This window comes from Hyperolius riggenbachi, chromosome 11 (assembly GCF_040937935.1).
Source record: "Hyperolius riggenbachi isolate aHypRig1 chromosome 11, aHypRig1.pri, whole genome shotgun sequence".
NCBI lineage: Eukaryota > Metazoa > Chordata > Amphibia > Anura > Hyperoliidae > Hyperolius > Hyperolius riggenbachi.
Window position 1 is genome coordinate 224,585,638 of NC_090656.1, and position 25,908 is coordinate 224,611,545.

General features: G+C 50.1%; 1 protein-coding gene across 1 annotated transcript in view; it reads left to right on the forward strand.

The window, feature by feature from the left end:
* Positions 1-25,908, forward strand: part of HSD17B12 (hydroxysteroid 17-beta dehydrogenase 12) — a 104,274-nt gene that overhangs the window by 56,259 nt on the left and 22,107 nt on the right. Inside the window, exons 4-5 of the mRNA XM_068260167.1 lie at positions 6,091-6,201; positions 20,889-20,953. Of these exons, the coding sequence (XP_068116268.1) occupies positions 6,091-6,201; positions 20,889-20,953 (176 nt within the window). The remainder of the gene's footprint in view (positions 1-6,090; positions 6,202-20,888; positions 20,954-25,908) is intronic.

Below are 25,908 nucleotides of genomic sequence, written 5' to 3' on the forward strand. Positions count from 1 at the left end.
ATGGGGTGCTGAGATGGTGTGTAGGGGGTGGTGGGGAGGGGAGATGGTGTGTAGGGGGTGATGGGGTGCTGAGATGGTGTGTAGAGGGTGGTGGGGTGTGGAGATGGTGTGGAGATGATGTGTAGGGGGTGATGGGGTGCTGAGATGGTGTGTAGGGGGTGATGGGGTGCTGAGATGGTGTGTAGGTGGTGATGGGGTGCTGAGATGGTGTGTAGGGGGTGGTGGGGTGTGGAGATGGTGTGTAGAGGGTGGTGGGGTGTGGAGATGGTGTGGAGATGATGTGTAGGGGGTGATGGGGTGCTGAGATGGTGTGTAGGGGGTGGTGGGGTGTGGAGATGGTGTGTAGGTGGTGATGGGGTGCTGAGATGGTGTGTAGGTGGTGATGGGGTGCTGAGATGGTGTGTAGGGGGTGGTGGGGTGTGGAGATGGTGTGTAGAGGGTGGTGGGGTGTGGAGATGGTGTGTAGGGGGTGGTGGGGAGGGGAGGTGTTGTGTAGGGGGTGGTGGTGTGTAGGGGGTGGTGTGTGGGGGTGGTGGTGGGGTGTGGGTTGAGGGAGGGAGGGGGAGTTAGATACTTGCTTTAGTATTTGGAAGGGTTCCTGGATCCCTAGAGCCTACCACTCCAGTGCAGGGTCCCTTTTCAGCTTCTGGTTTCGCTCCCGGCCGTGGTTGAGCACGACCAGACTGGGTGTGAGCAAGTAAGGTCTGTGTACAAGACTATTCCTGTCCCCAAAATTCTATATATTCAGCATCACTCCCCAATATACATTGGCCAGGTATTTTTTTTAAAGTCTACATCCTTTACTACTGAGTTTAATATGGAACAACTCCCGGCAGAGCTGGATCATCATCCACAAGGCACACCTAGGCAGCTGCCTAGGGCCTGAAGAGAGGCTAGGGGCCTGGACACTAACCCCCACCAAATCTTACAAAAAAAAAGCAAAGTGTCCATCAAGGGTAACCCCAAACTTGGTACTTGCCTAGGGCTCCATTTCACCATGATTCTTTTCTGATTCCTGCCCCAAAATTAAATATACCACCCTACATGCCTTCAATGTGTGATTCACAATAATTACTGCATAGTTACCCTTGTACTATGTGTTGCTGACATCTGGCAATGTTGTACTTTGATAAACATTTTCAGCAAACTTGTTGGTTTAAAAAAAGGTCAGTGCAGAAGTTCTTCATTCTGCTGGTCACACGTGGACCTCTCTTGCACATGCCTAGTCCAGATGCACCCGTACACGGCCGGGGCGTGGCCAGGAGATGGAGACTCTACGCTGGAACTACAGGCCGAAAGAGGAACTAGGAAAACTCTGGGCCAGTCAACTACTGAGGTAAGTATCTTATTTTTATTTCCTCACTTTAAAGTGTATCAGAGCTGGCAAAATAAAGATTTATACATACCTAATCTGTTCGGATCGCTCCCACGCCGCCATCCTCAGTCTTCTGCAGCGCCGATACCGGGTCCCCGCACTTCTCAGTCGCAGCCAGTCTACGCCGGAGAAGTGCGCTCTTTGCGTACCTCTCTAGCAGCTGCTGGAGAGATACGTAGAGGGCGCACTTCTCCTGTGTAGACTGGAGCCGACTGATGTAAGTGACGGGACCCGGTTCCCGAAGCTGCGGGCAGCAGAAGGTGGTATGGGAGTGATCCGAGCGAATGGGGCTGGAGGAAGCCCCAGGTATGTATAATTTTTTTTATTTCCACCAGCTCCCTTCAATATTTGGGTACTAGGGCAGGTCCTACCTCAAGGGAAACCGAGACGTGATGGAGCTAATAGTGAGGTCTTATGTAGGTTGCATAAGTCATTAGCTCCTGACCCCTGTCTGTCAAAGTAAGCCAATGTGATTGACTTAGTGGTCACGCGGTCCGGAGCCAATGAAATCTGCTTTTGACTTGCTCACACAGCTTTGCCGTATTATGGACTGCAGGGCAACTGAACTGCGGCGGGAGAAAGCAACGCGATCGCCGTAGCGGCTGGTATGTGCGGTTTCCGAAGCAGGCAGTGGTGTGCTGTAGTGTATAGGGACAGTATCAGTGCAGGCAGTAGTGTGCTGTAGTGTATAGGGACAGTATCATTGCAGGCAGCGGTGTGCTGTAGTGTATAGGGACAGTATCATTGCAGGCAGCGGTGTGCTGTAGTGTATAGGGACAGTATCAGTGCAGGCAGGGGTGTGCTGTAGTGTATAGGGACAGTATCAGTGCAGGCAGCAGTGTGCTGTAGTGTATAGGGACAGTATCAGTGCAGGCAGCGGTGTGCTGAAGTGTATAGGGACAGTATCAGTGCAGGCAGCAGTGTGCTGTAGTGTATAGAGACAGTATCCCTGCAGGCAGCGGTGTGCTGTAGTGTATAGGGACAGTATCAGTGCAGGCAGCGGTGTTGTAGCGTATAGGGACAGTATCAGTGCAGGCAGCGGTGTGTTCGTAGTGTATAGGGACAGTATCACTGCAGGCAGCGGTGTGTCGTAGTGTATAGGGACAGTATTAGTGCAGGCAGCGGTGTGCTGTAGTGTATAGGGACAGTATCATTGCAGGCAGCGGTGTGCTGTAGTGTATAGGGACAGTATCAGTGCAGGCAGCGGTGTGCTGTAGTGCATAGGGACAGTATTAGTGCAGGTAGCGGTGTGCTGTAGTGTATAGGGACAGTATCAGTGCAGGCAGCAGTGTGTTGGTGTATAGGGACAGTATTAGTGCAGGCAGTGGTGTGCTGTAGTGCATAGGGACAGTATTAGTGCAGGCAGCGGTGTGCTGTAGTGCATAGGGACAGGATCACTGCAGGTAGCAGTGTGCTGTAGTGTATAGGGACAGTATCAGTGCAGACAGCAGTGTGCTGTAGTGTATAGGGACAGTATCAGTGCAGGCAGCAGTGTTGTGTAGTGTATAGGGACAGTATCAGTACAGGCAGGGGTGTGCTGTAGTGTATAGGGACAGTATCAATGCAGGCAGCGGTGTGCTGTAGTGTATAGGGACAGTATCGGTGCAGGCAGTGATGTGCTCTAATGTATAGGGACAGTATCAGTGCAGGCAGTAGTGTGCTGTAGTGTATAGGGACAGTATCAGTGCAGGCAGGGGTGTGCTGTAGTGTATAGGGACAGTATCAGTGCAGGCAGGGGTGTGCTGTAGTGTATAGGGACAGTATCAGTGCAGGCAGCAGTGTGCTGTAGTGTATAGGGACAGTATCAGTGCAGGCAGGGGTGTGCTGCAGTGTATAGGGACAGTATCAGTGCAGGCAGCAGTGTGCTGTAGTGTATAGAGACAGTATCACTGCAGGCAGCGGTGTGTCGTAGTGTATAGGGACAGTATTAATGCAGGCAGTGGTGTGCTGTAGTGTATAGGGAGTGTCAGTGCAGGCAGCGGTGTTGTAGCGTATAGGGACAGTTCCAGTGCAGGCAGTGTGCTGTAGTGTATAGGGACAGTATCAGTGCAGGCAGCAGTGTGCTGTAGTGTATAGGGACAGTATCAGTGCAGGCAGCAGTGTGCTGTAGTGTATAGGGACAGGATCAGTGCAGGCAGCAGTGTGCTGTAGTGTATAGGGACAGTATCAGTGCAGGCAGCAGTGTGCTGTAGTGTATAGGGACAGTATCAGTGCAGACAGGAGTGTGCTGTAGTGTATAGGGACAGTGTCAGTGCAGGCAGCAGTGTGCTGTAGTGTATATGGACAGTGTCAATGCAGGCAGCAGTGTGCTGTAGTGTATAGGGACAGTATCAGTGCAGGCAGTAGTGTGGTATAGCATATAGGGACAGTATCAGTGCAGGCAATAGTGTGCTGTAGTGTATAGGGACAGTTTCAGTGCAGGCAGCAGTGTGCTGTAGTGTGAGGAGCAGTGTCAGTGCAGGGAGCAATGTGTTGGTGAATAGGGACAGTATCTGTGCAAGCGGTGGTGTGCTGTAGTGTATAGGGACAGTATCAGTGCAGGCAGCGGTGTGCTGTAGTGTATAGGGACAGTATTGGTGCAGGCAGCAGTGTATTACTGTATAGGGACAGTATCCGTGCAGGCAGCAGTGTATTAGTGTATAGGGACAGTATCAGTGCAGGCAGCAGTGTGCTGTAGTGTATAGGGACAGTATCAGTGCAGGCAGCAGTGTGCTGTAGTGTATAGGGACAGTATCCGTGCAAGCAGCAGTGTGCTGTAGTGTATAGGGACAGTATCCGTGCGGGCAGCAGTGTATTAGTGTACAGGGACAGTATCAGTGCAGGCAGCAGTGTGCTGTAGTGTATAGGGACAGTATTAGTGCAGGCAGTGGTGTGCTGTAGTGTATAGGGACAGTATCCGTGCAAGCAGCAGTGTGCTGTAGTGTATAGGGACAGTATCCGTGCAGGCAGCAGTGTATTAGTGTACAGGGACAGTATCAGTGCAGGCAGCAGTGTGCTGTAGTGCATAGGGACAGTATTAGTGCAGGCAGTGGTGTGCTGTAGTGTATAGGGACAGTATCCGTGCAAGCAGCAGTGTGCTGTAGTGTATAGGGACAGTATCCGTGCAGGCAGCAGTGTATTAGTGTACAGGGACAGTATCAGTGCAGGCAGCAGTGTGCTGTAGTGCATAGGGACAGTATTAGTGCAGGCAGTGGTGTGCTGTAGTGCATAGGGACAGTATCAGTGCAGGCAGCAGTGTGCTGTAGTGTATAGGGACAGTATCATTGCAGGCAGCGGTGTGCTGTAGTGCATAGGGACAGTATCACTGCAGGCAGCGGTGTGCTGTAGTGCATAGGGACGTATTAGTGCAGGCAGCTGTGCTGTAGTGTATAGGGACAGTATTCGTGCAGGGAACAGTGTGTTGGTGTATAGGGACAGTATCAGTGCAGGCGGTGGTGTGCTGTAGTGTATAGGGACAGTTTCAGTGCAGGCGGCAGTGTGCTGTAGTGTATGAGGGACAGTGTCAGTGCAGGGAGCAGTGTGTTGGTGTATAGGGACAGTATCAGTGCAGGCAGCAGTGTGTTAGTGAATAGGGACAGTATCCGTGCAAGCGGTGGTGTGCTGTAGTGTATAGGGACGGTATCAGTGCAGGCAGCGGTGTGCTGTAGTGTATAGGGACAGTATTGGTGCAGGCAGCAGTGTATTAGTGTATAGGGACAGTATCCGTGCAGGCAGCAGTGTATTAGTGTATAGGGACAGTATCAGTGCAGGCAGCAGTGTGCTGTAGTGAATAGGGACAGTATCCGTTCAGGCAGCAGTGTATTAGTGTATAGGGACAGTATCAGTGCAGGCAGCAGTGTATTAGTGTATAGGGACAGAATCCGTGCAGGCAGCAGTGTGCTGTAGTGCATAGGGACAGTATTAGTGCAGGCAGTGGTGTGCTGTAGTGCATAGGGACAGTATCAGTGCAGGCAGCGGTGTGATGTAGTGTATAGGGACAGTGTCAGTGCAGGCAGCAGTGTGATGTAGTGTATAGGGACAGTATCAGTGCAGGAAGCAGTGTGTTAGTGTATAGGGACAGTATCAGTGCAGGCAGTGGTGTGCTGTAGTGTATAGGGACAGAATCAGTGCAGGCAGCAGTGTGCTGTAGTGTATAGGGACAGTATTAGTGCAGGCAGTGGTGTGCTGTAGTGCATAGGGACAGTATCAGTGCAGGCAGCGGTGTGATGTAGTGTATAGGGACAGTGTCAGTGCAGGAAGCAGTGTGTTAGTGTATAGGGACAGTATCAGTGCAGGCAGTGGTGTGCTGTAGTGTATAGGGACAGTATCAGTGCAGGCAGGGGTGTGCTGTAGTGTATAGGGACAGTATCACTGCAGGCATCAGTGTGCTGTAGTGTATAGGGACAGTATCAGTGCAGGCAGCAGTGTGTTAGTGTATAGGGACAGTGTCAGTGCAGGCAGCAGTGTGTTAGTGTATAGGGACAGTGTCAGTGCAGGCAGTGGTGTGCTGTAGTGTATAGGGACAGTATCAGTGCAGGCAGTGGTGTGCTGTAGTGTATAGGGACAGTATCAGTGCAGGCAGCGGTGTGCTGTAGTGTATAGGGACAGTATCAGTGCAGGCAGCGGGGTTTCCTCAGTAGCTGGACACTTTCTGACATGAAGCAATGGATAGATAAATTTATCGATGTAAATGGTGATATTTTCTTGCTTATTATTGTCTCTGGGTTTGTCCTCAGGAGAGAAGTATGGTGTGGAGACTAAGGTGATTGCGGCAGATTTTGGTCTAGTCGGTGAGATCTATCAGCGCATTGAGGAAGGCCTCCGGGGCCTGGAGATCGGAGTGTTAGGTAAGTGTTCTCTGTATATGTGGAAGTATCAGAATCACAAACCAGAATCCTTTTATTTGGCCAGATACGTTTGCACTTACAGGAATTTGACTTGGCAATTGCTTCACAGAGACAAACTATGTGACACAAGGACAGTATAGATATTACACCACATGGACAGGAAGTGAGCTAAATAGTGGTAACAGGGTGAGATGCGTTCATTTTCCAGTTCTGTGCTGTGATGCTTTCAAGTTCTAGTAGTATCAGAATTGGTGTTTGTGCTGGAGGAATAGTGTGATTCTGCATTGAAGGATACCCGAGGTGACATGATGAGATAGACGTGTATGTACAGTGCCAAGCACACATAACTAGGCTGTGTTCCTTTTTTTTTTTTTTTCTTTCTCTGCCTTAAAAAGTTAAACATCAGGTATGCAAGTGACCGTTTCTATCTGGGTCCGGACTGGGTCAGACTATAGCACAACCCTCACTGATAAGTAATTACAGCCATAAAACACTTTCCTCTCATTAAATGGCTTCTTAGAGCAGGAAAGAGATAAAAGGGTCAATAATTCATTGATTTGAGCTCTGACATACTTCAGTGAGGGTGTTATTGAGCAGAAACAATGAAACAAATAAAACTTAAAATCTAGATTTAAAGAGACTGAAGCGAGATTAAAACTCGCTCTTTACCTTATATTCAACATGGGCATGTTTGCCCCTGCTAAAACGCTGCTATCCCGCGGCAGAACAAGGGGTCTCTACCCACCAAATCCCCCCCCCCCCCTGCAAAATCCACAACCAACTTGGTCGTAGATTTTGCTGCTCATGGAGGCAGGGCTAATGGCCGCAGCCCTGCCTCCATGCGTGTCTATCAGCGGCGGATCTCCGCCTCTCCCCGCCCCTCTCAGTGAAGGAAGACTGAGAGGGGCGGGGGAGAGGCGGCAATCAGCGCTGATAGACACACATGGAGGCAGGGCTGCGGCCGTTAGCCCTGCCTCAAACGGAAGCGATCCCCGGACACTTCAGAGGGGATTTGGGGGGGTAAAGACCCCACATTCTGTCGCGGGATAGCGGCGTTTTAGCAGGGGCAAACATGCCCCTGTTGAATAGAAGGTAAAAAGCGAGTTTTAATCTCTCTTCAGATTCTCTTTAACCACCCTGGCGTTCTGATTAAATCGCCAGGGTGGCTGCGGGAGGGTTTTTTTTAAATAAAAAAAAAACTATTTCATGCACCGGCGCCCAGAATAAACAAGGAAGGCCGCAATGAGCGGCCTTCCTTGTTTTGGTTATATCGTCGCCATAGCGACGAGCGGAGTGACGTCATCGACCTCAGCCGACGTCCTGACGTCAGCCGCCTCCGATCCAGCCCTTAGCGCTGGCCGGAACTTTTTGTTCCGGCTGCGCAGGGCTCAGGCGGCTAGGGGGGCCCTCTTTCGCCGCTGCTCGCGGCGAATCGCCGCAGAGCGGCGGCGATCAGGCAGCACACGCGGCTGGCAAAGTGCCGGCTGCGTGTGCTGCTTTTTATTTGATGAAAATCGGCCCAGCAGGGCCTGAGCGGCAGCCTCCGGCGGTGATGGACGAGCTGAGCTCGTCCAGACCGCTCAGGAGGTTAAATAAAAAATAACTGGGATATCTAAAAAAAAGTCATTTTTTTTGGAGGCTGAGGATAGAAACAATTGTTTTTCTCATCAGTTTATTTTCACCTCGGTTGTCCTTTAATCATGGTTGCTGCCTGGAGTAACAATCTGCTCCTGGAAGTTTTTGTTGCAACTGACCAGTATCTCACTCCTGAAAGCAGAAGCTGGAGGATGGAAAGGGCAAGATGAGTGGTCAGAAGCAATCCTGGTCACCCTACTCTAGCAGGTGCAGAGAGAGAATGACCAGGATTGCCTCTGAGCCTAATCGCTCTGCCCTCTCCATCTTCCAGCTTCTGCTTTCAGGGGTGAGATGCCGGTCAGTTGTAACAGAAATGTCCGGGAACCGCATCTTCCTCCGGGCAGCAGCCATGATTATAGGGAAGCTGAAGTGAGAGGAATTTCAAGGCTTCTATCTTCATTCTCTTACGAACAATGCTGCTTGCCTGGCTGTCATGGTGAGCTTTAGGGTTTAGCTGTTTTTGAGTCCCACATCTACAACAAGCGTGCAGCCAGCCACAGCACCTGATCTGCATGCAGCGACTTAAAGTATTAGAGGTGGAGCATCAGCACAGAAATCGGGCAACTGTCATTATTGCACAGTGAAGATTTCAGCCTCTGTATTCCTCTCACTTCAGGATCCCTTTAACCCTTTGCCTGCCAAGCATGTACCCAGTACATTCTGGCAGGCAAGGGCTCCTACTGCCAACAACATATCTAGTTCGTTTTTTGACTTTTTTTTCTTTAAGGGTGCGTAGAAGAGGTGGGAATGGGGGTAGTTCATGTGCTCCATGCGATCGCCGATGTGTCCCCCGCCAGCAGCAGTCTCCTCTCTACTTCCTGTTTCCCTGCATGACGCATGATTATGCGCATCATGCAGAGATCGGGGGGCCAAAGAGGAGATGGCTGCCAGCGGGGACACATCAGCCATAGCAGGGTGCGAGGGAACGAGCGGTTGAGTTAATTACACACCGCACCGCTGCTCTCCAGCTCTGCGTCCCTTATACCTGGCTACCTATATTGGCGGCACCTATACCTGGCTACCTATACAAGTGGCACCTGTACCTAGCGTTGTATACTGGTGACACCTATACCTGGCTAACTATACTTGGGGAATCTATACTTGGCTAGCATTACTGAGGTCCCCTATTCTTGGCAACTTTTGCTGGGGGCACCTGTACCTGGCTACCTATACTGGGGGGCACCCATATCTGGCTTCCTATACTGGGGGCACCTATATGCAATGCCGTACACTAACTGCTCTCCTTTGGACTTGCGGCGGGCTAGAGAAAAATTGCCACAAAAATATTGTGTTTTTACACAACAGATAAAAACCTAGAGGTATGCATTTTCTAAAAATACCTAACTTTATTGGGTATTTCACATCTATCGTTAGATATGCCACGTTAACCTTTAGATGCCCTTATATGTTGTGTTCCGATGTAAAATTGTGCAAAATGCGGTTTTCTGATTGGGGTTTGTTGTGGACAGGAAAAGTGGGATACCAATACATATCTAGTATTGACTTTTGGCAAACTGTAAGATTTTTGCCAGTAAATGTATTTCTTCTATGAAAAAAACACACACAAAAGAAAAAAAAAAATTATATATATATATATATATATATATATATATATATATATATATATATATATATATATATATATATATATATATATATATATATATATATATATATATATATATATATATATATATATATATATATATATATATATATATAATTTTGACATATTTCACTTTTACCTCCAGAAAAAGAACAATTTTGTGTTCAAGCCCAATTCATTACGGAAAAAAACAATTTTGTGTTCAAGCCCAATTCATTACGGAAAAAAACAATACTGTATATATGTTCTATTACATGTAGGTTTTCGTGTTAATAATTCTAGGTAAACCTAATGAGTGCAAAACGTCGAACAACTGCTTGGCAATAGATGTTCGTGTTTAGGACTAAACGACTGGCAGGGAAATGGTTAAAGCTAATGGGATCCTAAAAAACAGATACCTAAGGAGGGGGAACCATCTGTGTCCTATAGAGCAGAGTTCCCCAACCCTGTCCTCTAGGCCCACCACATGTTTTGCAGAAAACCACAGAGGTAGTTAATCAGCTCTGCTGAGACACTAATTGACTCACCCGTGAATGTTTGAGGTTTCCTGCAAAACATGCACTGTTGGTGTGCCTTTAGGACAGGGTTGGGGAACTCTGCACTAGAGCCTACCAACTCTTCTCACGGTCCCCGTGTTGCAACGCTGTCGCCCCCGGTAGGTCGAATACTGCTCTCTACCACCGCAAGGAGGCTTCGGAAGTGTTTGTGAGCCCGAGTGCTCCAGAAGACGGGCGGTTCTGTACTGCGCCTGCGCTAATACACTCTCTCTTGCGGTCACATATGTGCAGTACAGAGCCGCCCGTCTTTGAGAGCGCTCAGGCTCCCGAAGACTTCCAAAGCCTCCCTTGGCGAGGGATTCAAACGGGGTGACATTGCTGGAACGTGGGAACCGGGAGAGGAACGGGGAGGCTCTATAGGACCCAGAGCCTTCCCTTTCCTTAGGTAAGTATTTTTTTTCAGGTTCCCATTCGCTTTTATGCAGAACTGCGCCAATTTTCCTGCAACTGGCTGACATGTATGCTGAAATATTTCACAGCACCACAATAGAGAATAAAAGAATGCTTGTGATGTCCTAAAAACTGCCGTCGGTTCTCCGAAATGTAATCGTGCAAACATCACAAACGTGATTTCACGGATAATGTGAACTGACGCTAACCTCCCACTGAGTTACATTACGCGTGCTTCTGGTTCTAGTTACCCAATGCGGTACAACGTACGGGAGTGTGAACCCGCCCCAGAGTCCATTTTCACCGGAGAATCTTTAATATATATATATATATATATATATAATTTTTTTTTTCCATGAACGCCCTTTAAACACCCCCCACCCATTTCATGCTGAGCCCCTATGTGTCGCCTGACGCACTCTGCGAGTCCTCCGACGCTTGGCGTTTGCTCCATAATCAGCTTTTGGGGATCATTCAGTGGAGTTTAGATGATATAGCATGAAGTGTTTTCATTCTGCGGAATTCTTGCGCCTTTCACCTTAGCGGTTGCTGCCATCTAATGGCCACGCTCTGTATGTGCACCAACTGTAAATAATGGAATTGTTGTTGTCTTTATTACCGACCAACAGGCATATACTCGCCTTGCTTGTTTCCCTTTTTTCTGCTAAATCCCGATGCTGTTTTCTGACCAGTTATAAATAATGCCGTCTAACGTTGGAAATTTTTTTTTCCATCGGTGGTTCCTCCTCAGAGTTTGAAGTAGAGAGAGAACTGCAGATTCCAGGAGTGCTAAGTTTAGCATACTGTCCAGCAGTTTCTTGAAGTAGTTTTCCCTGGTTGCAGTATATTTGGGGCAGTGCAGCAGAAAGGGATTCTCTTCCTTGAAGGTAGAGATGGGCTTTCGAGTCCTCGAATTCTGAATTCTAATGAAGTCTAATTACTTCAGCTGTGACCGCGGGATGGGGGGTCAATTTACCCAGAAGTCTTCGGGACATCTGCGTTTCATTACGCCTCATAGGCGTAACGAAAGCTGCTTTCCACCACTCACTACCACGCTTCCTCTTTCCGGCTTGAAAGAGGAAGCATGATAGTGAATAATGCAACGCGACTTTCATTACGCCTATGACGTGTAATGGAACGCAGACGTCACCAAAGACTTCTGGGTAAGTTAACCCTACCTATCCTGCGGTCACACCTGCAGTCATTAGAATTCCGAATTCGAGTCTGTCTGGACTCGAAAACCCATGGCTGCTTGAGGGTCTTCTGCTCAGTGTTGGCATAGCTTCTCCTCCCTGGGTTTGTACGTCTGTGTCTCCCAGACTCTATTTCCAGGTTGTGAGCACTCTGTCTGTAGACACTCAGGATTTTCCTTTCGAGAGTTTTGGAGATTTTCCAGGTATGGAACCAGATTATATTTTCAGCAGGCCTGACTCACCCCACTACAAAGCCATATCGCACAATGAAGACCAAGAAAATCCACGTGCCCTGAAAGAAGTGGTCAACTCTCTGCTCCCTCCAACCCCACATCCATGGGTCCTAACAAGAGCCCAGATAAAGCACATCACAGCCTAGAGCAAAGAGGACTATGTAGATAAATGGAGGATTGAAATAAAACCGTCACAAAAGCGACCCATAGACCAGTCCCCACAGAGAGAATGTATAAAATACCTGGAAAATCTCCAAAATTCTAGAGAGGCAAAACCTGAGTGTCTACAGACTGAGTGCTCACAACCTCAAAGGTTGAGAAGGGCGAATAGACTATGCCAACACTGTGGGCAGAAGACTCTCAAGGATGAGAATTGCTTCTTGCTGCACTGCCCCAAACATACTGCGACCAGGAAATCCTTTTTTAAGAAATTTCTGGAACTATTTGCAGACTTCACATTAGATGAGAGAAAACTCTACATTCTTTTAGAAGGGGATTCCACAGGGACAATTGCTGCACGCTATGTCACAGTATGCCACAGACTGAGAGGAGGAACCCACAGTGACAATCGCTGCACACTACATCACAGTATGCCACAGACTGAGAGGAGGAACCCACAGTGACAATTGCTGCACACTACATCACAGTATGCCACAGACAGAGGAGGAACCCACAGTGACAATCGCTGCACACTACATCACAGTATGCCACAGACTGAGAGGAGGAACCCACAGTGACAATCGCTGCACACTACATCACAGTATGCCACAGACTGAGAGGAGGAACCCACAGTGACAATCGCTGCACACTACATCACAGTATGCCACAGACTGAGAGGAGGAATCCACAGTGACAATTGCTGCACACTACATCACAGTATGCCACAGACTGAGAGGAGGAATCCACAGTGACAATCGCTGTACACTACATCACAGTATGCCACAGACTGAGAGGAGGAACCCACAGTGACAATTGCTGCACACTACATCACAGTATGCCACAGACTGAGAGGAGGAACCCACAGTGACAATCGCTGCACACTACATCACAGTATGCCACAGACTGAGTGGAGGAATCCACAGTGACAATCGCTGTACACTGTCACAGGATGCCACAGACTTAGAGAAGCATAAATTAACTTTAAACCTAAAAATATCCATAAACTGTTAACCCATTATACCCCTACTCCACCACCTTCCATGCCCCCCATTCCCCGCTGCTTTGGCAATGCCTGTATGAATCTTGGCCATGCCAATAAAGCGATCTTTGAGTTTATTATCTCTGTAGGGACTGGTTTAGCTTGTGTGACGGTTTTGTTACTCCTTCACATAGTCCTCTCTGCCCTTGGCTGTGATATGCTTTATCTGGGCTCTTGTTGTTAGGTCCTGTGGATTTAGGTTTGGGGTAGCATAGAGCTGACCACTTATTTCAGGACACATGGCTTTACTTGGTCTTCATTGCGTGTCATGGCTTTATAGTCAGAAAACCATAGGGCAAAGAACAAGAAATGGAACCTAAGAGGAATAAATGGACAAAATGTTACAAACAAAACGGACATGCATGGGGATAATGACGTATTAGTATTTAATCCTCCCCATGGATTTGTGTATTGGGTGGAGCGAGTCAGGGCTGCTGCTCTGTAGGTTGACTGGACAAGACAAATAAGAAAGCTGTTGAGCTGCAGCCATAAGAGCGCACTCAGTAGGCAGTAGCAGTGTGAGAGAAACTAGCCTAAGAGCTCTTCACTGCATAGGTGCTGGCTTACTGAACTGGAAGAGCCGCGATTCAAACCCTGGTCTTCTGTGTTCGAGGCAGAGCCACGTGTGCAACTATAAATCACGGGGCCCCCAAGCAAAACTTTGAGGTTCCCTCAACATTCACAGGCTTTCCCTTGCCTACCCCTTGTGACACTCACAGCCTGGGGGCCCATCTTGCAAGGGTCATAAAACAAGCGTGGACATCATAATCTAAACAGTGTAGCTACAGAAAACGCCTGATCTGAAAAATTGGACCCCTTAATCAGAGGGGGTTAAAGAAAACCTGTAATGAAGAAAATCTCCCCTGGGAGGTACTCACCTAGGGTGGGGGAAGCCTACGGATCCTATTGAGGCTTCCCCCGTCCTCCTCGGTCCCACGGCGGCAGCGAAAATCCTCCCGGAACAGCGGGGATGTAAATATTTACCTCCCCGGCTCCAGCGCAGGCGTAGTATCTGCTCTCCGCTTGGAGATAGGCTGAAATAGCTGATCGCTGTCTGTCCGCTCTACTGCGCAAGCGCAAGTCTCCTGCGCAGTAGAGCAGTCCCGACGGAGACCGGCTATTTTTGCCGTGAGGAAAAGCCGCAACAGCACCCCCACTGGAGCCAGGAAAGGTAAATCGGCGCTTGTCGAGGGAGGCTTCCAGGACACTTCGAGGGAGCCAGCGCTGGATTGCCTGCAGCTACAGCGGAGGGGGAAGCCTCATTGGGACTCTGTGGCTTCCCCCTCCCGAGGTGAGTAGCCCCCCAGGGGAACTGTTTTTTTTTTTTTTTTTTTTTATATACAGAGTCTCTTTAAGTAGTTGTTGGGGCCCCCTTACAGCTCTGGGCCCCACTGCAGTCACAGGAATTTGCTCCCATGTAGTTACTCCCCTGGGCAGAGCAATTAACCATTACACTATCCAGCCACTTGGTAGGTAGGACCTCTCTCTTCTGTATCTCAAGCAGTACGGTCTCTCTGTGCATGGGCTTGATACACAAGTGTAGTATTATTGCTTTTGCACAGACTGCACATGGCAGTTTTACCCTTCCTACCGGCAGCATGTACCGCGACGTACGCTATTACTGCGACCCTTGGTACTTGAGAAGTGGGGGCATTGCTATGGTAAAGAGAGTTGCTGTTCGTAACACTTGTTACCATAGTAACGCTCGTGCTACTCAAGTACCGCAGGTCTTGCTAATAGCATAAGTTGGGGTACGTGCTGCAAGTAGTAAGGATAATATTGCCATGCTCAGTCTGTGCATGGCAATAGATAAAACAGACATTTTATATTGTACTTTTCTCCTGGCCGCCTCAAAGCGTCAGAGCTGCAGCCACTAGGGCGTGCTCTATAGGCAGTAGCAGTGTTAGGGAGTCTTGTCCAATGTTTCCTTACTGAATAGGGGCTGGCTTACTGATCATGAAGAGCCGAGATTTGAACCCTGCACTTCTGTACATCAAGCCCCATCTCTCCCAGGGCTGTGCAGTCGGTACAGAAATCATCAGACGACTCAGTTTATGACACCTCTGACTCTAATTTGCATATAATAATCTTGTTGATTAAAAGTATGTAACAAATAAGGCATTTCATCACTGCCACAGCTTAGGAGTTTTTTTTAATGCTATATGAAGATGGCATCTGATTTTTGGGACCATAAAGCTCTTAGCGAGGAATCTGACGCTCTACCCTATGTGCCTATGTGAATGCCTCAGCAAGTCGTATGTATAAGATTCACCGGAGCCCCATATCTGCTGAGTTCCAGTGAATAGCCCTGCCACATTGCAGAAAAAGGCCTCTACCTTCTATATCTGATATACATTCACCTAAAGGATTATTAGGAACACCTGTTCAATTTCTCATTAATGCAATAATCTAATCAACCAATCACATGGCAGTTGCTTCAATGCATTTAGGGGTGTGGTCCTGGTCAAGACAATCTCTTGAACTCCAAACTGAATCTCAGAATGGGAAAGAAAGGTGATTTAAGCAATTTTGAGTGTGGCATGGTTGTTGGTGCCAGACGGGCTTGTCTGAGTATTTCACAATCTGTTTACAAAGAATGGTGTGAAAAGGGAAAAAACATCCAGTATGTGGCAGTCCTGTGGGCGGAAATGCCTTGTTCATGCTAGAGGTCAGAGGAGAATTAGCCGACTGATTCAAGCTGATAGAAGCGCAACATTGACTGAAATAACCATGCGTTACAAACAAGGTATGCAGCAAAGCATTTGTGAAGCCACAACACGCACAACTTGAGGCGGATGGGCTACAACAGCAGAAGACCCCACGGGGTACCACTCATCTCCACTACAAATAGGAAAAAGAGGCTACTACAATTTGCACAAGCTCACCAAAATTGGGCAGTTGAAGACTGGAAAAATGTTGCCTGTTCTGATGAGTCTCGATAGTCAGAATTTGGCGTAAACAGAATGAGAACATGGATCCATCATGCCTTGTTACCACTGTGCAGGCTGCTGGTGGTGTAATGGTGTGGGGGATGTTTTCTTGGCACACTTTAGGCCCCTTAGTGCCAATTGGGCATCGTTTAAATGCCATGGGCTACCTAAGCATTGTTTCTGACCATGTCCACCCCTTCATGACCACCATGTACCCATCCTCTGATTGCTACTTCCAGCAGGATAATGCACCATGTCACAAAGATCGAATAATTTCAAATTGGTTTCTTGAACATGACAATGAGTTCACTGTACTAAAATGGCCCCCACAGCCACCAGATCTCAACCCAGTAGAGCATCTTTGGGATGTGATGGAACGGAAGCTTCGTGCCCTGGATGTGCATCCCACAAATCTCCATCAACTGCAAGATGCTATCCTATCAATATGGGCCAACATTTCTAAAGAATGCTTTCAGCACCTTGTTGAATCAATTCTATGTAGAGTTAAGGCAGTTCTGAAGGCGAAGGGGGTCAAATACCGTATTAGTATGGTGTTCCTAATAATCCTTTAGGTGAGTGTAGAAAAGGCCAGGGCCATTCTCTGCAAGGGGGAGATCTATGCACTGGAACCCAGCTGATACGGGGTTCCAATCTTATTAAACAGACAATGGGCTTGATTCAGTAAACGGTGCTAACCCAGTTAGCACGCCTAAAGACTTTGGGCGTGATAACTAGGGTGCTAACTGGGTTAGCACCGTTTACTAAATTCACATCGTGCGCAAAGTCCCACACTGAAAACTTTGCGTGCGGTGTGCCCGAAATGTCGCATCGCGGTGCGAAGAAAACAGTGCACCCGATGCGCCTATAAGGTCGCATTGGGTGCGACTTTAACGTCACATGGTGCGACGTTAAGGTCGCACCCAATGCAACCTTATAGGTGCATCGGGTGCGCTGTTTTCGCGGTGCGCGCGGGATTTTGCACGCGATGTGAATTTAGTAAAGGGTGCTAACCCAGTTAGCACCCTAGTTATCACGCCCAAAGTCTTTAGATGTGAATTTATCATGCCTAAACTAACTTTAGGCGTGATATAGGGCTTTTCACAGGCGTGCTAACACTTAGCATGGTTTACTGAATCGAGCCCAATGTGTCGGGACTCACTAGCATAGCTCTCTGTTTTATGTACACCACAGATCTATATTTGTAGAATAGCTACCCGAGGTGACCTGTTACATGAGATAGACAGGGGTATGTACAGTGCCTAGCACACAAATAACTATGCTGTGTTCCTTTTTTTTTTTTTTTTTTTTTCTCTGCCTGAAAGATTTAAATATCAGGTATGTAAGTGGCTGACTCAGTCCTGACTCAGACATGAAGTGACTGCAGTGTGACCCTCACTGATGAGAAATTCCAACTATAAAACACTTTCCTAGCAGAAAATGGCTTCTGAGAGCAGGAAAGAGATAAAAATAGTTCATAGATTTTAGCTCTGGCATACTTCAATGAATGTGTCATTGAGAAAAAACAATTAAGTTTCAGTTAGAAAGGAAGCAGGCTGGCACTTGCATAGTCTAAAGCAGTAAAACAGCTTTATTTCATTCCGGCAGTGCGCAGAAGCCTCTGAAGACACTCAAGGAGCAAAACGGTCATTATGCAACCCCACTTCCCCCCACCTCACCCCACAGCCGTCAACAGGGTAGGCAGCTTTTTATGTGATTTGTACTGAACATTTCAAATGCATCAGCCGGATTGAAATAAAGCTGTTTTACTGCTTAAAGAGACTCTGTAACATGAAAAAGATGCCCTGGGGGGTACTCACCTCGGGTGGGGGAAGCCCCGGGATCCTAATGAGGCTTCCCACGCCGTCCTCTGTCCCACGGGGGTCTCGCTGCAGCCCTCCGAACAGCCTGCGACGGGCCCGACTGTAATTTCAATATTTACCTTTCAGGCTCCAGCGGGGGCGCTGTGGCTGCTTTCCTCTCCGAACTACACGGAAATACACGATCTCAGTCGGGTTCGCTCTACTGCGTAGGCGCCGGAAACTTGCGCCTGCGCAGTAGAGCAGACCCGACGGCGATCGGGTATTTCCGTGTAGTTCGGAGCCGACAGCCGTCAGAGCGCCTGCGCAGGAGCTAGGAAGGTAAATATTACGTCACGGCTGCACAAAGGGCTGCAGCGAGACCCCCGTGGGACAGAGGACAGCGTGGGAAGCTTCATTAGGATCCAGAGGCTTCCCCCACCCGAGGTGAGTACCCCCCAGGGGATTTGAGGTTACAGATCCTCTTTAAAGCCCCATCTACACGATACGATTCTTTTTACGATTCTATTTACGGTCCGATTAAATCCAACATGTCCGATTGGGATTCGATTCGATTCAGTTTGATTTGCCATATGAATTTTGTCATTCATAAATAGAATCGTAATAGAATCGTATAAAGAATCGTATCGTGTAGATGGGGCTTTAGACTATGCAAGTGCCAACCTGCTTCCTTTCTAACTGAAACTTATATTTGAGTATTTCTTGGCTTGAACACGCTATGTCTGACATCCAACTACCCTGATTGTGCCCTCTGTACTTCTGCTACGCTAGAGGTTACTGATGATGCTGCTTGCCTAGGAACGCTGAGTTGCTGCAGTGCCTGTTTCTGCTTTCTTCCTTTCCCTCACTGAAAAACAATGAAAACAGTTAAAACTTAAAAGTAGATTTAAACATAAAATAAAACTGTGGAATATCTTTTTTTTTTTTTTTTTTTTTAGGAGCAGAAAGGTAGATACAGTTGTTTATTTGGTACTTATCCGTTAGCCGGGCGCATCCGGCAGGTGGCGCTGTTGATGTTAATTCCAATCATAATTACTTCACGTAAACCTGTGAATGTAAACCGCCGGATGCGCCCGGCTTAAACAGATCAAGCCGCAGGCTTGCTTCGTGTCTCGCTCTCCTCCCCCTCTTGCCCTCTCTCCTATAGAACACTGGGGAGGGGACATGCGTGTCCCCCCAGTGTCGTTCGTCGCAATGCCGCAACGAACGACTCTGGGGGGACACGCATGTCCCCTCCCCAAGGCTCATACGAGAGAGGGCAAGAGGTGGAGGAGAGCGAGACACGAAGCAAGCCGGCGGCTTGATCTGTTTAAGCCGGGCGCATCCGGCGGTTTACATTCACAGGTTTACGTGAAGTAATTATGATTGGAATTAACATCAACAGCGCCACCTGCCGGATGCGCCCGGCTAACGGATAAGTACCGTTTATTTCATTCGTTTATTTTCGCCTCGGGTGTCCTTCAATAGAAATCAAGCTAGCCCTGGTTAAGGCCTGTTCAGTGCCCATTGCACTGCATTCCCTGTAGCAGCAGGAGGGCAACACAACGGATTGGGAAACTAGCGATGTATGTTACCCACGCTTTGCATAGCATACAGTGAAGCACAGTGCAATGAAAAGTATGCTTCACTACCTTTAACGCTCGTGATTTGCAGTAATGCGCTCAGTGCTTTACAATGCCGCCATTGCAATGCAAAGCGTTTCTGTTCCAATGCGACTTTTGGCAATGCGATTCCATTTATAATAATTAATGGAAATTGCAGTGTTTTCGTAGTTTTGTCGTAATCCATGCGTTAGGATTCCGCAATGAATCGCACAGCATGGATGGTGATGTTGGACAGTGTAGTCTATGCACTCTCCAAGTCTCTGCAGATTGCTTTGCATTGCGCTCCTGAAAACGTGTTGGACTGTATGCGAGTAAGAGGCATAACTCTGCATGAAATGTGCATGTTACATATATATGCACAGATGTATAGTTATAGATGCTACAGTTTTGTATCATAGTTATATTCCCTGCAGTGATTATAGTGTAGTAAGACTTAAAGGGCAACTGTAACGTATGGGATATGGAGGCTACCATTTTTATTCCCTTTTAAAGTGTAACGGTCGGGCATAAAATAAAAGATCAATTCTTTATTGTTATCTGGTAAACAAGTAATAAGGATGCTAACCAGGCAATCCAAAAGTTAAAATCTCTATTACTTTTCTTGTTTATAAATGAACATTCCCCAGTTTACCTGACTCTTATTTGGTACGTTGCCGCACAAAGGAAGTTGCAGGGCATGCTGGGTTGTCTTTTTTTTGCTTCTGTATTTCCTCTCAGACATAACTAATGTACAGAAGCCAAAAAGGACAACCCAGCATGCCCTGCAACTTCCTTTTTGCGGCAACGTACCAAATAAGAGTCAGGTAAACTGGGGAATGATAATTTATAAACAAAAAAAAGTAATAGAGATTTTAACTTTTGGATTGCCCGGTTAGCATCCTTATTATGTGTTTAACAGATCAAAGTAATTGATTTTTGATTTTATGCCCGATAGTTACACTTTAAACAATACCAGTTACCTGCCTGCCTGCCGACCCTCTGCCTCTAATAATTTTAGCCATAGGTCAGGAACAAGCATGCAGCAAACAAACAAAACAAAAACAGAACATTTATATTGCTCTTTTCTCCTTGCGGACTCAAAGCGCCAGAGCTGCAGCCACTAGGATGCGCTCTATAGGCAGTAGCAGTGTTGGGGAGACTTGCCCAAGGTCTCCTACTGAATAGGTGCTGGCTTACCGAACAGCCAGAGCCAAGAGTCGAACCCTGGTCTCCTGTGTCAGAGGCAGAGCCCTTAACCATTACACTATCCAGTCTGCAGCAGATCAGGTGTTTCTAACATTGTCAAATCTGACAAGATTAGCTGCATGCTTATTTCTGGTGGTATTCACACACAATACTGCAGCCAAATAGACCAGCAGGGCTGCCAGGCAACTGGTATTGTTTAAAAGGAAATGCATATGGCAGCCTCCACATCCTCTTGTTACAGTTGTCTTTTAACGCATGTTATTCTGCTTGCCTCCGTTTAGTGAATAAGCCCCTTGTCTCTGCAGAATGGATGACTGATATCTGCCTTTTGTTTTTCAGTAAACAATGTGGGGATTTCATATGAATATCCAGAGTATTTCCTGGACATCCCAGACCTGGATAATGTGAGTATAAGCCTGGCTTGTGTCTGATGCTGTCCCTATAGGGCTGGGGCTGCACCTGGCTTGTGTCTGATGCTGTCCCTATAGGGCTTGGGCTGCACCCGGCTTGTGTCTGATGCTGTCCCTATAGAGTTGGGGCTGCACCTGGCTTGTGTCTGATGCTGTCCCTATAGGGCTGGGGCTGCACCCGGCTTGTGTCTGATGCTGTCCCTATAGAGTTGGGGCTGCACCCGGGATGTGTCTGATGCTGTCCCTATAGGGCTGGGGCTGCACCCGCCTTGTGTCCAATGCTGTCCGTATAGGGCTGGGGCTGCACCCAGGTTGTGTCCAATGCAGTCCCTATAGGGCTGGGGCTGCACCCGGCTTGTGCCTGATGCTCTGTATAGGGCTGGGGCTGCACCCGGCTTGTCTGATGCTGTCCCTATAGGGCTCGGGCTGCACCTGGGATGTGTCTGATGCTGTCCCTATAGGGCTTGGGCTGCACCCGGCTTGTGTCTGATGCTGTCCCTATAGGGCTGGGGCTGCACCCGGCTTGTGTCTGATGCTGTCCCTATAGGGCTGGGGCTGCACCTGGCTTGTGTCTGATGCTGTCCCTATAGGGCTGGGGCTGCACCCGGCTTGTGTCCAATGCAGTCCCTATAGGGCTGGGGCTGCACCCGGCTTGTGCCTGATGCTCTGTATAGGGCTGGGGCTGCACCCGGCTTGTCTGATGCTGTCCCTATAGGGCTCGGGCTGCACCTGGGATGTGTCTGATGCTGTCCCTATAGGGCTTGGGCTGCACCCGGCTTGTGTCTGATGCTGTCCCTATAGGGCTGGGGCTGCACCCGGCTTGTGTCTGATGCTGTCCCTATAGGGCTGGGGCTGCACCTGGCTTGTGTCTGATGCTGTCCCTATAGGGCTTGGGCTGCACCCGGGATGTGTCTGATGCTGTCCCTATAGGGCTTGGGCTGCACCCGGCTTGCGTCTGATGCTGTCCCTATAGGGCTGGGGCTGCACCCGGCTTGTGTCTGATGCTGTCCCTATAGGGCTGGGGCTGCACCCGGCTTGTGTCTGATGCTGTCCCTATAGGGCTGGGACTGCACCCGGCTTGTGTCTGATGCTGTCCCTATAGGGCTGGGACTGCACCCGGCTTGTGTCTGATGCTGTCCCTATAGAGTTGGGGCTGCACCCGGGATGTGTCTGATGCTGTCCCTATAGGGCTGGGGCTGCACCCGCCTTGTGTCCAATGCTGTCCGTATAGGGCTGGGGCTGCACCCAGGTTGTGTCCAATGCAGTCCCTATAGGGCTGGGGCTGCACCCGGCTTGTGCCTGATGCTCTGTATAGGGCTGGGGCTGCACCCGGCTTGTCTGATGCTGTCCCTATAGGGCTCGGGCTGCACCCGAGATGTGTCTGATGCTGTCCCTATAGAGCTGGGGCCGCACCCGGCTTGTGTCTGATGCTGTCCCTATAGGGCTGGGGCTGCACCCGGCTTGTGTCCAATGCAGTCCCTATAGGGCTGGGGCTGCACCCGGCTTGTGCCTGATGCTCTGTATAGGGCTGGGGCTGCACCCGGCTTGTCTGATGCTGTCCCTATAGGGCTCGGGCTGCACCTGGGATGTGTCTGATGCTGTCCCTATAGGGCTTGGGCTGCACCCGGCTTGTGTCTGATGCTGTCCCTATAGGGCTGGGGCTGCACCCGGCTTGTGTCTGATGCTGTCCCTATAGGGCTGGGGCTGCACCTGGCTTGTGTCTGATGCTGTCCCTATAGGGCTGGGGCTGCACCCGGCTTGTGTCCAATGCAGTCCCTATAGGGCTGGGGCTGCACCCGGCTTGTGCCTGATGCTCTGTATAGGGCTGGGGCTGCACCCGGCTTGTCTGATGCTGTCCCTATAGGGCTCGGGCTGCACCTGGGATGTGTCTGATGCTGTCCCTATAGGGCTTGGGCTGCACCCGGCTTGTGTCTGATGCTGTCCCTATAGGGCTGGGGCTGCACCCGGCTTGTGTCTGATGCTGTCCCTATAGGGCTGGGGCTGCACCTGGCTTGTGTCTGATGCTGTCCCTATAGGGCTTGGGCTGCACCCGGGATATGTCTGATGCTGTCCCTATAGGGCTTGGGCTGCACCCGGCTTGCGTCTGATGCTGTCCCTATAGGGCTGGGGCTGCACCCGGCTTGTGTCTGATGCTGTCCCTATAGGGCTGGGGCTGCACCCGGCTTGTGTCTGATGCTGTCCCTATAGGGCTGGGACTGCACCCGGCTTGTGTCTGATGCTGTCCCTATAGGGCTGGGACTGCACCCGGCTTGTGTCTGATGCTGTCCCTATAGGGCTTGGGCTGCACCCGGCTTGTGTCTGATACTGTCCCTATAGAGCTGGGGCTGCACCCGGCTTGTGTCTGATGCTGTCCCTATAGGGCTGGGGCTGCACCCGGCTTGTGTCTGATGCTGTCCCTATAGGGCTTGGGCTGCACCCGGCTTGTGTCTGATGCTGTCCCCATAGGGCTGGGGCTGCACCCGGCTTGTGTCTGATGCTGTCCCTATAGGGCTGGGGCTGCACCCTGCTTGTGTCTGATGCTGTCCCTATAGGGCTGGGGCTGCACCCGGCTTGTGTCTGATGTTGTCCCTATAGGGCTGGGGCTGCACCCGGCTTGTGTCTGATGCTGTCCCTATAGGGCTGGGGCTGCACCCGGCTTGTGTCTGATGCTGTCCCTATAGGGCTTGGGCTGCACCCGGCTTGTGTCTGATGCTGTCCCTATAGGGCTTGGGCTGCACCCGGGATGTGTCTGATGCTGTCCCTATAGGGCTTGGGCTGCACCCGGCTTGTGTCTGATGCTGTCCCTATAGGGCTGGGGCTGCACCCGGCTTGTGTCTGATGCTGTCCCTATAGGGCTGGGGCTGCACCCGGCTTGTGTCTGATGCTGTCCCTATAGGGCTGGGACTGCACCCGGCTTGTGTCTGATGCTGTCCCTATAGGGCTTGGGCTGCACCCGGCTTGTGTCTGATACTGTCCCTATAGAGCTGGGGCTGCACCCGGCTTGTGTCTGATGCTGTCCCTATAGGGCTGGGGCTGCACCCGGCTTGTGTCTGATGCTGTCCCTATAGGGCTTGGGCTGCACCCGGCTTGTGTCTGATGCTGTCCCTATAGGGCTGGGGCTGCACCCGGCTTGTGTCTAATGCTGTCCCTATAGGGCTGGGGCTGCACCCGGCTTGTCTGATGCTGTCCCTATAGGGCTGGGACTGCACCCGGCTTGTGTCTGATGCTGTCCCTATAGGGCTGGGGCTGCACCCGGCTTGTCTGATGCTGTCCCTATAGGCTAGAGATCATTATGTCAGGCTGATTGGGTTAGAATGGCAGACTTAACATGTTAAAAGGAGGGTGATGCTTGAAAACATTGATCTTCCATTGTTAACCATGGTGACCAGCAAAGAAACGCAGGCAGCCAGGGCCAGATTTACCATAAGGCACTGTAGGCACGTGCCTCCAGGGCTGGGGCTGCACCCGGCTTGTGCCTGATGCTCTGTATAGGGCTTGGGCTGCACCCGGCTTGTGTCTGATACTGTCCCTATAGAGCTGGGGCTGCACCCGGCTTGTGTCTGATGCTGTCCCTATAGGGCTTGGGCTGCACCCGGCTTGTGTCTGATGCTGTCCCTATAGGGCTTGGGCTGCACCCGGGATGTGTCTGATGCTGTCCCTATAGGGCTGGGGCTGCACCCGGCTTGTGTCTGATGCTGTCCCTATAGGGCTGGGGCTGCACCCGGCTTGTGTCTGATGCTGTCCCTATAGGGCTGGGGCTGCACCCGGCTTGTGTCTGATGCTGTCCCTATAAGGCTGGGGCTGCACCCGGCTTGTGTCTGATGCTGTCCCTATAGAGCTGGGGCTGCACCCGGCTTGTGTCTGATGCTGTCCCTATAGGGCTGGGGCTGCACCCGGCTTGTGTCTGATGCTGTCCCCATAGGGCTGGGGCTGCACCCGGCTTGTGTCTGATGCTGTCCCTATAGGGCTGGGGCTGCACCCGGCTTGTGTCTGATGCTGTCCCTATAGGGCTGGGGCTGCACCCGGCTTGTGTCTGATGCTGTCCCCATAGGGCTGGGGCTGCACCCGGCTTGTGTCTGATGCTGTCCCTATAGGGCTGGGGCTGCACCCTGCTTGTGTCTGATGCTGTCCCTATAGGGCTGGGGCTGCACCCGGCTTGTGTCTGATGTTGTCCCTATAGGGCTGGGGCTGCACCCGGCTTGTGTCTGATGCTGGGGCTGCACCCGGCTTGTGTCTGATGCTGTCCCTATAGGGCTGGGGCTGCACCCGGCTTGTGTCTGATGCTGTCCCTATAGGGCTGGGGCTGCACCCGGCTTGTCTGATGCTGTCCCTATAGGCTAGAGATCATTATGTCAGGCTGATTGGGTTAGAATGGCAGACTTAACATGTTAAAAGGAGGGTGATGCTTGAAAACATTGATCTTCCATTGTTAACCATGGTGACCAGCAAAGAAACGCAGGCAGCCAGGGCCAGATTTACCATAAGGCACTGTAGGCACGTGCCTCCAGGGCTGGGGCTGCACCCGGCTTGTGCCTGATGCTCTGTATAGGGCTTGGGCTGCACCCGGCTTGTGTCTGATACTGTCCCTATAGAGCTGGGGCTGCACCCGGCTTGTGTCTGATGCTGTCCCTATAGGGCTTGGGCTGCACCCGGCTTGTGTCTGATGCTGTCCCTATAGGGCTTGGGCTGCACCCGGGATGTGTCTGATGCTGTCCCTATAGGGCTGGGGCTGCACCCGGCTTGTGTCTGATGCTGTCCCTATAGGGCTGGGGCTGCACCCGGCTTGTGTCTGATGCTGTCCCTATAGGGCTGGGGCTGCACCCGGCTTGTGTCTGATGCTGTCCCTATAAGGCTGGGGCTGCACCCGGCTTGTGTCTGATGCTGTCCCTATAGAGCTGGGGCTGCACCCGGCTTGTGTCTGATGCTGTCCCTATAGGGCTGGGGCTGCA